Source organism: Pteropus vampyrus, unplaced genomic scaffold, assembly GCF_000151845.1.
Source record: "Pteropus vampyrus isolate Shadow unplaced genomic scaffold, Pvam_2.0 Scaffold33, whole genome shotgun sequence".
Lineage (NCBI taxonomy): Eukaryota > Metazoa > Chordata > Mammalia > Chiroptera > Pteropodidae > Pteropus > Pteropus vampyrus.
Window position 1 is genome coordinate 3,608,875 of NW_011888814.1, and position 13,950 is coordinate 3,622,824.

A 13,950-nucleotide genomic window follows, 5' to 3' on the forward strand; every position below is an offset into this window, starting at 1 on the left:
CAAACAAACAGATTTCCTTCTCTGAATGGGAATGTTAATGTTACGACATAAGGCAATTGTGTGTACCCCATCCTCTTTTCTTCAGCTGTGAATCCACTTCTTTGAACCTTTGTTCCAACTGACTCCTACAAGGTCTTTCCAGATTATCTATATCTGTATTAAGGATGTACAACACCTGACAGCATGGATTTATTCATGACATACCTTGTTCTGCAAAGTATTTAAGATAACTTCCAAAACAGCACACCTAGCCCAGAGCTGGTGAATTCTCCACACTTCTCTCATTGTTCCTTTTTCTCTTGCCCCATAAAGAGAGTGACCTATCTTCTTTTGTATTTCCTCTTTCTTAATGACTCCTAATAGTGTGTTATTTCTTTTAAACACAACTTGAACAGTTGCCTTCTGAATATCTGGCCTTGATCCAAAAATTAAATTTAATCAAATTAATCTCACCAGGTTGAGTGAGAAAGATATTTTAATTACATCATCTAGGCAGTCGGATTGGATTTGTCCTCCATCCATCTTATTCTTAAAGAGAATTCAGGGAAAAATATTCCAGGTTATCAGAAAAAAAAATGTGTGCATATATATATTTACACCTACATAACTATATATCTATATCTGTATGTTCTTAGTGAGAAAGTACATGCTCTTTCCTAAATCCCTTTTTTGCAATAATTGAGGAGTTAGGGAGTTGAATATATTGCTATGATCTTTTAACCCATACTCAAAATTTACTGAGCCCTGATTACCGGAGTACACTATGCGAGGATCACTTTCTCATTCTTTGCTGTTTTGACCTCTTCCCCTGACCAATTCTTTCTCACAGTCCTCTCAGTTTCTCTTCAGCATCCTCATGTTACACATAACGAATTCCACTCTCATCTACCCGACTTACAGCTGCCCCATCTGCCCAAGCTGGTCCCACAGCACATATGCCTGTGTGCAACAGATCGCACAGGCTGAGCAGTACAACCGGATGTGACGAGGACCTGAGAAGACTGGAAGGTAAAGCTCCCATTCTTTTCTTCTCTGGTTTTGCTGAGTTCTGTGTGGTATCGTGGAAAGATTATAGGCTTAGGGCCCACGGGGGTCAAGTCCTGGCTCTGTGGCCATCGACTGCATGATCTTGGACCTTTGTTTCCTCATCTACGAACGAGGGGACTGACTCTGGGGTGGACTCTGGTGATCGGGCCTGCTTCGGGAGATGAGGCCACACAGGTGGAGATCTAGGCTTCCTTCCCCTCCTCAGTCAGGACAGCTTCACTTCGATCAGTGTTATATTTTAGGGTGCTGCCTAAGACATATTTGAAAACGTTAAATATATCTTATAAACATAAAAGTATGTAAAAATATATCTTATAAACATTTGTAAAATGTTGACAAAGCTCCTGCTGGATGATCTCCGGATTCCACTCTAGCACTGGGTGTGCTATGGGACTCGAGAGCCTGGGGAGAAGAGGTGTGGCTCCCCGGGGGCTGCCGCACAGAAATGTGTACAAAGACCTTTATTTTAGATGGAGAAAAAGCTGTACACATATGTTTTCCCATCTAATACTCCTACTTATTTGATGAAGAAACTGAGCCGTGCGAGGAGACCTGGCTGGTAACACGAAGAACTGGGAACAAAGTCCAGCTCTTCTACTATCCCATACTTTGTCCGATTTAATTAATTTCAATACAAGGTGGCAAAAAACTTGGCATTTCTTCTTTCTTTGGCAAGATTTAATGTTCCTGCCATCATTTTTGTTTTTTCTTGATGAAAATTATCTAAGTCTTTTTCTGGCTAGAGACATCTTTGTTTTTTCTCTTTTTCTTTAAGGTGGCTTTTCATTTCTTTTATTTAATTTCTTTACTTCTTCCACAGGGGTTCCAGTTATGGATTATGCATGAAAACAGTAGCCACTGATACAGAATCATAGCACATATGCCCGAGATTAGCAGCCACTGTCATAGAATCATTTCTAATGGTTGAAATCTTATAATCACATTGATATTTTGATCCCATGTAGCTCTTCTAGGCTCCAGACCCAAATATCTGGGTATCTCCTTGGCATCTATCTCCTCCTTCAGACATCTCATAGGCAGCTCATCCCAACATGTCCAACACTGACACCATGGTCTTTCCCCTCAAAGCTGTTCCTCTCCAGGGTACCCTGCATCCATCCTGTGCTTCAAGCCATAAACTTAGGAGTAATCCCTAAAGCTTTCCTTTCTCTCCTCATTACTAGCCCCTTGTCTTAGTCTGTTTGGGCTGCTATAACACAACACCTTAGACTCAGTGGCTTATGAACATTCTTTCTCATAGTCTAGAGTCTAGGAAGTCAACAATCAAGGTGCTAGCAGATTGGATGTCTGGTGAGGACCCACTTCCTGGTTCATAGATGACAACTTTTGGCTGTTTTCACATGGCAGCAGGGGCTAGGGGGCTGTGTGTGTGTGTGTGTGTGTGTGTGTGTGTGTGTGTGTGTGTTTGTGTGTATTTATAAGGGCACTAATCCCATTCCTGAGGGCTCCAACTTCATGACCCAACCACCTCCCAAAGTCCCACCCCCTAACATCATTACATCGGGGATTATTATGAATTAGAGGGGAGGGGACATTCAGTCTATAGCATCCCTGTCCATTGCATGTCTTAAATGTCTTTGGATTAGTCCACCAGAGACCCTTGTAACAGACTCCTTACTACTTTCAATCTAATCAGTTTGTTGAAGGCAATACGATGAATGTTCTTATAATACAGGTGTGATTAATTCTCTACCCTTACTAATGCCTCGCCAACCCTTCAATGACTTCCTATGCTCTTAAGACGAAGAAGACATTAAACTCCTCAGGTCTGACGCTGGGCTTTTAACTATAATTCTGCACTTTCTCTCAGGAACAGAATTGAGAATCCTTGTCATATAGTTAAAGCCAGAAGTGTGAGAATCACAAAAATTTGTGGAATGAGTTTAAAAGAAAACTAAAGATAGAAACCCAAGGAATACCACCATTTGGCTGCTATGTGGAAAGAGAAGAAAGAGGTGGAAAGTCAAGATCTATTGTAGGCATGAAAACCTGTTGTAGTTGGGACACATAACTGTTGAGTGGTACATATGATTAAGAGCCCTGGCTCATTCTCAAATTATTTGTGAAGACATGTGGGATAAGAAGAGGATATGAAGGTGGAATTGAAGAGAAGAGGTAAAAAGAAGAAAGTGTTGCTGCTTATTTATCCAAATGTAGCAAATGTATTTATCAATATGCATGCAACAATTAAAATATGGGAAGAAATATTTGGGATACAATAAAAGGAATTCACTATTTTATTCATCTACTTTATACTGATTTAATGAAAATGCTATAAAAATATCTAGGATATGCTCTTGGAATTTGACAGGGTAAAAAGATAGTTAACATAGAAGTTATACATTTTTACTTTTTTTTTTTTTTTTTTGCTTTTTACTGAGATCCTGGAGATCTGTAATCAGCAGGTGCACCGGATTAGGAATCTGAAGTTTGAATCCTGACTGTCTCACTTATTAGGTGTGTGACTCTGGTCAGTTTACTAAACTACTTTAAGGATTACATTCCAATTTGTAAAATGAGGTGTGAGACTGCCTATTTTATAGGTTTTATGTGGTTTGAATGAAATAAATATGTACAGTGGCTAATTCACAGTAGGTACTTTATAACTGTGTCATTAAAAACATCATTTCTTTTTTGGTGAAAACAAATGTGACCATGCTATGTTAGTGATGGTTTTGTTTTAAAATGGACTGAAGTTTAAAAGTAGTTTACATGACAGCCTGGATGAGGATTCATCAGAGTAATGTTTCTCAAAGTCTGGCTCATGAACCCTTACATCAAAATCACCACGGTGACTGATTAGATATGTATATTTCTGCTCCTCTTCCCAAACTTCTGATTCAGAATTGTTGGTGAGCATGGCATGGCAATCTGCATTTTCACAAGCTCTTAGTTAATTTTTTGGCATGCTAACATTTAAGAATTGTATTGCAGAATTGTATTTACCTTTGCCTACTGAAATAATGAAATAAATAAATGGTTTTTACTTCATTAGGCAAAGGTAAATTGTCATCTCCCGTAGAAGCTTAAGATGGTTTAAAATATCAAATTAATTTATTTTATACTGTCAACGAAAGAATTAAAAATTATTCATAAGTGCTATTTGACTGCAGGAAAAAGAATCCACAGAGAAAAATCTATAACCTAGACCTGATTTCCAAATATAATAGCTAGTACATTAGGCTATTTCAATTAAAATTAAGTAAAATTAATAAAATTAAAATTGCAGTTCCTCAGTTGTACTAGCCACACTTCAAGTGCTCCATAGCCACGTGTGGCTAGTAATTACCATATGGGATGGTGCAGGATAAACATGTTTGTCACTACACACAGTTCTGTTGGATAGAGCTGATCTCTAGAACACTGTTTTCCTACTTAGCTCAACTATACTATTTTCAGTTGCATAGATGCATTTGATATTGAAAAATTTAAGATTCTTACTTTGCCAGAAATGAATGCAGAGATGATGTATAGCCTTGCCTGTTTCCTCTGCAACCCTTCCTCCACCCCCAAACTATTTATAGCCTTATTTCCTTGCTGCCTATTTAACCCTTTATCACTGCATGCTCGCATGCAATTCAGTGGCTCCCATCACGCACTCTTCTCACAAAAGAACTTCCGTGGGAGAACCATGCTGCTGGGGAGTTTCCATTCGGATAAAACCTCCCTGGATGGCTCATTGACAGTGAAGGGGCAACGTTTACCTTATTTCACTCTAGTGGGCTGTGTACTACTGCAAGCTGCTGTGCTGGGCTCACGGGAGGGTGGAAGTCTCACTAGTCTTCCCCTAGGAGCTTCATTATCGGGTGGTTCACCTCTCCCCAACCTGCTGGATGGTTTTCCTGTTCACCAATTCCCTTTCCACTTGGTGGGGAGTGTGTATAGTATGTGACATGCAGTGGTAGAAGTTGGGGGAACAGGGACAAATGTTCAGGTGGTGCTATTCTAGCATCATGTTTCTTTGTGACTATTTTCAGACATCAGGACCAGCTACCAGAGATGCCTCCTCCAAAAAAAAAATTTTAAGAAAAACCCACTAGTCAACTGTGATCACACGACCCAGAGAAAAGCTCTGCTTATCATTCTGGTGTTTATTCCATCTTTTCTCTATGTGATGCAAATTCAGATCATACTTTACATTTCTAAATATTCATATTTTTTCACTTAATACTATATTGCAAAATCTTTCTTTCCTTTATCATTATAGCATACTTTGAAAGCATCCTTTCTTAATATAGGTGTCTCATTATTTGTTCCTGTTTGATATTAAAGTTGATTCCAATTTTTCATTAGAAATAATGCGACAAATACCAAATATAGATAGATAGGTAAATAGATAGATAGATAGACAGACAGACAGATAGGTGATAGGTACCGTGCATCTCTTTGAGTAGTAAGAAAAAATGTAAAAAGGATCTTAGATGAAAGAGTATGAATGTACTTGACATGATTCCAAACTATCTTCTAGAAAAGTTTGTAATAATTCGTACTCCCAAATAAAGGAAATGTGAGTGTTCCACCTATCTTTTCTAAAATTAGGGGTAAGATTTGCTAGAGAAAAACAGTACATTAATTGCAGTTTTTTTGCATTCCTTAAATTATGGATAAGGTGTAACATCTTTCATGCTCATTGGGCATCTTTTTTTTTTTTTCTTTTCTAAACAATGCATCCTTTGTTAATTAAATTGGGGTGGTTTTTCCTTTGCTTTTGGTACATTCTTTCAATTGTTTTATGATGTATGATTTGGGGTTTCTGGGGGGAGCCTCGTGTGAGTAAGAGATATATCTGCTCACGTGAAAGTGCCCCGTGGAGCAGTCTCCTCACCTGTTGTCAATTCCCAGTACTCTCAGGTGCTTCAAAAGTTCAATTCCCGGTGCTCTCTTTCCCTATCAGACCCTGATCTTAAATGTCACCCATGGCAGTCTGTTACATCTTAGTGGGGTTTTAAATCATCTCATCATTCAATGGAATGCTCATTTATGCCTCCTCTCTACACATATAATTAAAGGCCATAGTTTTCTTAAAGACATTTGCAGCATCAAATAGGAAATCGTGGGAGCTACTGGGAGGGGAGGGCCTTAGATGCCACCCTGCCAGCTTTCTCTGTCTGCTGATGAGGCCAGTTCTAGAGCCCCATTGCTGTCACAACAACCAGGCTCCAGCCAAGGGCTGATAATTACTCCACTTGGTCCCTGAGATAAGACAAATAGTAAGAGAACATGAATGTGAAATAATGAGGTATTACTGGAAGATAGAGTTATTTTTAAAAGGACAACGATTGCAAGAAAATCCAAAATTAATTATAGACAAAACATCAAAAGTTATTGATGAAGAGTGTTCATATTTTGTTTGTAACTTTTCTTAAAATTTGAACTTTCCTTAACTCTTTCTCAACTAGGTATTTAGAAACATAAGACGGACATTTCTAAAAATTCTCAGTTGAAAATAATTTTTAAATTTGATTTAAAAAGGTGAATAAATAATACGTTACCTTTGAAACTAGCATTGAAATGATTTCTTTTACAGTGTTGTCAATCAAATCATCTATTTTTGAATGGTACTGCTGCTAGATATTAAAAGACAAAGATGCATTAGTCAATGTGGACACAAAACTTTGTCATAAGTCATAAATGCTTTAAAGCTACTAGTTATGACATATCAGATTTACTTAAAATGATCATTTTGAACATGAGAAGAACAAAACCTTGAAAACGATCCACCCAATCAACACTTTTTACATTGTGGTTTGAAAATTTTCCCATGTGCACTGTTGAGTTAAGCAGCTAATGGGGTTATTATATAGATGAATTGGGTTCTAATTCTTATTCAGGCAGAGGAATGTGAAGGATACTTTTTGTCTTCTCCTCTATAATTAAGGTGGCCGTGTATTTTTCTAAAGGGTTGGTTTAGCTGGAGAAGCAAAAAGACTAGAAAAAGATTTAATTAATACAGCATTTCATGTCTGACAACTCTCATTCATAAGTTATTTTAAATGTGCTCTAGAAATAAAATGAGCTCCCAATTGTTCACTATAAAAGGACCTTTTTGTCAGTGCAGGGAGCAGCAGTTTATACAATTCTTACAATATGCTCAAGCAAGGGCAAAATTAAAATTTCATCAACAAAGGTGAATAGATGGTAACAAATTAATAGGCCATAAAAGGTACAATGAAACGACACTCACTCCCCATCGTTTTATTACTGCTTCCTCATAAAAAAGGCGTCTTTAAGTAGATGCAAAAAAAAAAAAAAAAGATGTATTTAAAATAAACCTGAAAGGCTCCTTTTTTGCTTTCTTTAGAGAATACTGGAGAGTCCCATTCTTAAATTAGCAGGAGCTTCGGCTTCTACGATGTGTGAAGGCACATTCATTTAAACAGTAATTCTTCCTTTAGAAGCATTTATCTGACAGCCGATTGTCCCCAATAGCCACTTCACAGAAAATGTGACTTGTAAAGACTAACCCTATCTTGATAGTTCAAGGCTTCTGGAACAGCTAGCATAGAGTAAAAGTACTCAGGTCACTATAAACATTAGACCAACTTAGCTGCTGGTTGAATGGTTTCCTAAGATGTAAGTTTTTGAAAGCTATTTTTTCTTCTGAAAACATGTCTCAAAGTTTTCACACAAAACAAAACATCAACTGAGATCTGCTTTGGAATACGCAGGAATGATTCCTCCCCATGGGCTCTGACAGTTACAAGTGGTCATCTACCTGCATAAATAATGGAGAAAGGAAGCATAATTTTGGCGCATGTGAATCATTTTCTTTCTTTCTTTCTCTTTGTGTGTTTGTGTGTGTGTGTGTGTGTGTGTGTGTGTGTGTGTGTGTGTGTGTGTTGACAAATGGTCTAAAAGTAACACATATATACGAATGTGGAACTTTCCAGGCATATATTTCACTTCATGAAGTGAATACTAAGTGTCTGCCTCACTAAAAGCTTTACTGATTCCCAAACTTGTGCTCCCCAGAGGACAAATGGAACAGAAAGGTAGAAGGTGGCTTTCTATTTGCAGTAGTGCTGACACTTTTGCTTTTGGAACAGCTTGAAGAGAAGCAAAAGGTGACAAAATAAAGAAAAAAGAGAGGTAGAAGAGAGAGCCTGGAAAAGCTGGTTGGTAGTTGAGATGGCCAGGAAGCCCTGCACAGACACAGGTATAAAAAAAAAAAAAAAAAAAAAAAAAGGCCCCCAGCTCCAGCTGAAGCTGCCTAGCTGACCTGGCAGTGAAGGAGCTTATGCAAATGATGGCTGCCCTGGCTCTCCCTCTCTGCCACTCTCTTTTCACCTCCTTCTCTCTCCAAATTTGTGTCTGTGCAGCCAGGAGACATGAAATACCAGACTGAGGCTCCCTTTGGAGTAGAATATAAAAGAAATACAGCAGATGGGCTTCAAGCTTCTCACTTCTCTCTGACATGGAAGGTGCCATAGAACATCCAGGGATGAAGGCACTCAGACCTTCAAAAGGTTCCATAGACTTAAATATGCCTTATCTTCAATGTTTATCTCTATTTGCCATACATTTCCTTAAAAAAAAAAAAAAACAAAAAAACTCAAAAGTAATCAAATGTCATCAGAAAGCTATTAAATATAAAATAATAAAACTTCTACATGTTAAACCTTTAGGTTAGACCAATTTTGGTAATTCTTTTTTTTTAGTTAAAATTATTGGGGTGACATTGGTTAATAAAATCAAATAGGTTTCAAGCGTACAATGCAATAACACATTATATATATTCAATTTTGGTAATTCTTAAAATCAAGAGATGAGCCACTAAAGAGGTCCATTTTTATTGAAAAGCAGGGAAAGCCACGGAACTTGGTAGCCATAAAATTCCTCAAAACACACACCTTTAGACTGCTTTTTTGATATCTGATCTAGCCAAAAGGAAAGAGGGAAAAGGGGAGGTGGGGAAGAGAGAGGAAGTTACAGAGGAAGAAAAATATACATCTTAAATGTCCTGTTTAAGGAGCATACTTAAATAATATAGAGCTTGTTAGATTTATTTAAGATTTCGCCACTGTAAATTTATCTGACTGGCTCAGATTTACATTAATGCTAAATCTGAAAATTGTTTGCAACTTCTAGAATCTGCTCCAGCTGCCCAGTTGGTATAGGTGGTTTAGGAGCATTGTGAGTGGGAATGCGGTGGTGGCCTCGAAATTCGTATTTTACATATGCATTCTGCAAAATGAATAACCCATATATACCGCATACAGATAACAGAAAATCATGCAGAAAAACTTATTCATCAGGGGATCCGGACAAACACCAAACACAAACACGCAAAAAGAGATCACAAACAGATAAGAACAGAACTTACCTGCAGAGACATTTATGTTACCTAGGCTAAAACTGATAGATTTCTCACTTAGATTAATAGAATTTCTGATAAAATTCTGCAGTTTCTGTCTGCAACATAAAGATTTATAAAATTCCTAGAATATTTCAAGTTAGATCAATAATTCTACATACCAGAGCTTTGGTAGATTCCAGACCACTCTTAGACTAATTCTCCCCATATCTGCCCTCAAAAGTAAACTGTCGGTGCCTTACTTCTCCAGCAGATGACTCTGAACTTAGATTAAAACAACCTTCGAGGAATTCTTGCTTCACAGAGCGCAGGAAACTCAGAGACCAGGCACAGGTCTGAAATCCTGGCCCTCCTACACTAAGGTAAATATTATCACTTCACCTGACCTCATGTAAACCACAAGAAATGAAGACTAATCTAATGCCAGTGTCATCCAACATTCTTAAAAGATTTTGGCCCTTCTCTTGGGATGAATTTTAAAGATATTGGATTGTTAGTTCTGGAAATGTAAGTATTTTGCTACAATTGAGATCAAATCTCACACAAGTAGCCCCCCACCCCAGTTGCCTCATTAATGTGCTTTCATCCTCAGTGGATGGGCTATCCGCTGAAGAGGCTCTGAGGATACACGACTGCCTAAAGCTCGTGCAGTCATCTGCTTTTCTGGGGGGATGGATAATGAGGATTTCTAAACACTGGTGGTTTTGCGCTCTCAACATCTGTCCCTGAGGACTGGCCTGAGATTGCTGACTCATTATGCACAGCTGTCACATGAGCAGATCATTCACTCACTAATCACTCCATTAAACACTGTTCTTGGCTATGGAGAAGCAAATTTGCATCATCATATGCTATTTAAAAAAACAGAATCATAACTGAGGAGCACAGAAGGGGCTGCCTTGTGGGTAAGGAGCCGGGAAGGTTTTATCCCTTGGCAATGGTAATTTAACAATTTACTAGAGGTTTTGCAGAGGTAAACCCTTTATAATTTAGAAAAACATCTCTGCTAGGTTTACCTACGTATTATATATTTTTACAAAGTTCCAAATTGTGTAATGAGCTAGTCTTTTCAACAACTTTATTTGTTGCTTACTATGGAATGGAGCCTACAGTCTCGCCTATGCATGTATTTACTAAATTGCAACAATTCCAAAACTTATCTCAAGCACATACAGAGAGAGAAAGCCTGTATAATCGGGTGGGTATATTTACTGAAGATTAAAAGCAAAGTATAAAATCTTATTTTTGCATTGAAATTCTTGTTTACCACTTTTCAGGGTTGCTAGTGGGTTTTACACCTGCACATTTTGAACTATATTAATTGTGTGAAAGTTGTAGGGAACTAATTGTCTCTTGTGAGAAGGTACAGGTGCAGACATAATGAACAGTAGCAGATTACCCTTCAAAAACTATCTACCTATTAATGTAAAGAATCATTTGACAATGCACCAGTGTTTTATCATTTGTGGATGTGCCTGTTTTCTTTTTAAGTACTAGAGTGAGTTGTTTCTGACAGGGGAGGATTTTTAAAGCCGTGACAACAAGTCGGTCTGTTCATTCAACAAATATTTACTAAGAGCCCATTGTGTGTCAGGTACTGCAGTGTATGTTAAAATAAGAGCAAATGGATAAATCAAGTATTAATGGGAAGAGGCAAACCTGATGAAAAATGGATGGGCTTATTATAAAGAGACTTAAGACAATATCCTTGAGCAGACAATCAAAGGTTTACGTACGGGTATTGAAAAACATGAGAAAGTAGAGATAAGCCATTGATATCCAAACCAGCTGCCTCCTTATTCAGATAATTAGAGATAATAAATCATGTTGTAAGTGATCAGAGGATGATAATTACTGAACATTCTACAACTCTTACATCATCAGTTACTTAATCTGTACGGTTGTATGCTATGGCATTAGAAATACATCTTTTCCCCCTGAATTGCCCAAAGAATGAAATATGTGTAAATATACAAAAATTACCATCAAATAGGTAACATCTATATCTGGTCGAATAAGTATGAATGTCACAAACAGTGAGCCTTCTCTTCCTCTCCCACAGGTATCTAAGTGCTTCTGCTCAGACAAGAATTGTTAGCCCAGTGAAGAGTCCTGGTGAGTTTGAATCCCAGGTGTAGTGTCAACTGTAAGACTTGTAAGATTTCACGTATCCACACAGCACAAAAACATTTTGATTTATGAATATGTGTATATTTAATCTAGTCAGTCTAGTCTATATATATGCATATATATTTTTTCTAGTCAATCTTGTATGCATAAAGGTTTTCAAACCAGGTTCCTCCGAGGTTCTATGTGGTACCTGGAGAAAAGTTTTTGTTGTGGAGGGAAAGGCTCCTGACACAGGCCTGCCTCTGATGATGGTTACATCCCAGGCCATGAGAGGGAGAAAAGACTATATCTATCACTGGTGGGCATGTCCCATACTGAAAGTCACAATCGGGTTCTTCTGTATGAAGTGACCTGGACACTGGCCTTCTGGTCTTCGAACTTAAGGGTTACTCTGCTACATACTGTATGTCATCTAAAGCCCCAATTTCTAATTGTTTTTAGTATTAGTGAAAGTAGATAGTACAGATATATGGATCTTGAAGACGTTAATAATCATTCTGTTTCTGAATTTATTTAGAACTTAGTTTAAAGGAGGGTAAATTCATTTGGCCTTAAATAATTTTAATTTTAAAAATCTAAGAGTAGTTTGTAGATTCTGCAGCCTAACAGGCAAGAAATATCCCTTGACATTATTTAAGGGATAAGTATTTACATGTTTTAATTTTTGGGGTTATTTCCACATTACCGTAAGCTGTTAGCATTTTACTCACAGACAGAAACCAAAAACCTGAAAATAGAATTAATTATATTATTTTAATTTGAGAAGATGAAAGTAAAAAATGCACATTTATGAAAATAATCATTCAAATGAGAATGTGGTTTAAAAAAATATGACTTACCCATTGACTACCAAACTGGATCATGTCATGGGAGAAAAAAAAAAAGACAATGAAAGCGAACATATGGGAAAAGTAAAGAAACGATGAAAAAGTAATCACAATGAAAAAAAGGCAACAAAATGTCAACTTAAACAGATAATCTAAGAAAAACAGATCCATTTTCACCCAATTATAACTCAACAAAAATAAATCATGGGGTAAATTAAGTTATTTCTGAATATAGAACCAAACAAAACATAAACGATGTTGAAACAATGGTATATTTATTGAAAAGAACGAAGTTTAATTTTCACTTATGTTTCACCTTGGTCTTTACAAAATAGAAACTTTTGTGTAAATAAACTATTTCATATGCTATTTTCTGTGGCTTGTTTTTTGGATGCAAACTGGATACTCTAGATTTGTATAAACAAAGCAGGTAGCTTTCTCATTTGCTTATGAAAAGTAAGCTTTATGTAAATACACAACACCTAAGCTGTTAAAAGGTATATCTGAAATTAATGCCATTTATAAAATTTGAGGCAGTCTTTATATAAAAAGAAGAAACTGACAAAAGCAAAGGATAAAGGGCATTTAACTGTCGTAGTAAGGAAAAGACCAAACATATGTATTGGAAAACCTGGTCTTTTTCAATCTAACCAAATGAATGACTTCTGGAAAGAGCATGCTCTTCTGCCAAAGTGCCCTGTGCTGCATCTCCACATGTGACACTCAATCCACTTACCTCTTGTCCTCCATCCAGGGCACAGAGTTTGGTGCTTTGCTTTTTGGCATCGACTAACACATTAAACATGGTACACACAGAAGCTGGAATGCGCAAGTCAGTGGTTTTGTTTGCCTTTTGCAGCTTGAGTTCAAATGCAGTTCTTGTTCTATTCATTAAAACATGAATTCAGAGTAAGAAATTCTGACATATGTCCCACCTGTTTTGTAAAAGTGAAATCAACACTACAAGATGCTAATTTAAAATATGCAAATAAGGAGTGTAGCAGTGCTTGGGAACTGGGGTTGGGCTGCTCTTCTTTCCAGGTGTCTCATATGAAAGATTGGACTGTGACATTTTATATTAAACATAGCTTTTGCAGTCACTCAGACAATATCGCTACCCAAATGAAGCTATTTGCTACATCTAGTGTATCACTTTTTTAAAAGGAAAAACTTCTTAGTTTCACTTAACTGCCTGAATAACCAAGTAGAAAAATCACTCACTTCTCTGTATTAAAGCAGAATAAACCCTCCATGTGAAGATTTACCAAATCAAAAAAAAAAATTGAGTTGGGAAAACTCTAGAACATCATAATTAATGTACAACACAGAATGTGTAATTCTTTTACATCATTTAGGTTCTCTTTCAAATACTTAAAGTTGCAGTTAGGCTTTTGAAAGCAACTGCATAGCAGGCAATTCAGAATTGGTCTTGGTAAATATCCAAAGAATATCCATAGATTTGACATACCAGAATCACAGATGATAAACATAATTTTTTTAAACATTAAGTTACCTAATTTATGGCCTTACCTTGGGAGGCCATTAAACATTATTCTAAAGACTGGATTTTTCTTGCTTTAAAGAATTCAGGATTATTGAAGTGTTCCCACC

General features: G+C 37.1%; 1 protein-coding gene across 2 annotated transcripts in view; it reads right to left on the bottom strand.

Annotated features, from left to right (window-relative positions):
• The window catches only part of CADPS2 (calcium dependent secretion activator 2), a 375,602-nt gene that overhangs the window by 37,345 nt on the left and 324,307 nt on the right, over positions 1–13,950 (bottom strand). The window contains exons 20-22 of one of the 2 annotated variants that reach the window (XM_023528883.1): positions 13,076–13,223; positions 12,352–12,366; positions 6,561–6,635 (exon numbers count right to left, since the gene is read on the bottom strand). In XM_023528883.1, coding sequence (XP_023384651.1) covers positions 6,561–6,635; positions 12,352–12,366; positions 13,076–13,223 — 238 coding nt within the window. Of the gene's footprint in view, positions 1–6,560; positions 6,636–12,183; positions 12,240–12,351; positions 12,367–13,075; positions 13,224–13,950 lie in introns of those variants that run through there. The other variant, XM_023528884.1, reaches the window with a different exon arrangement.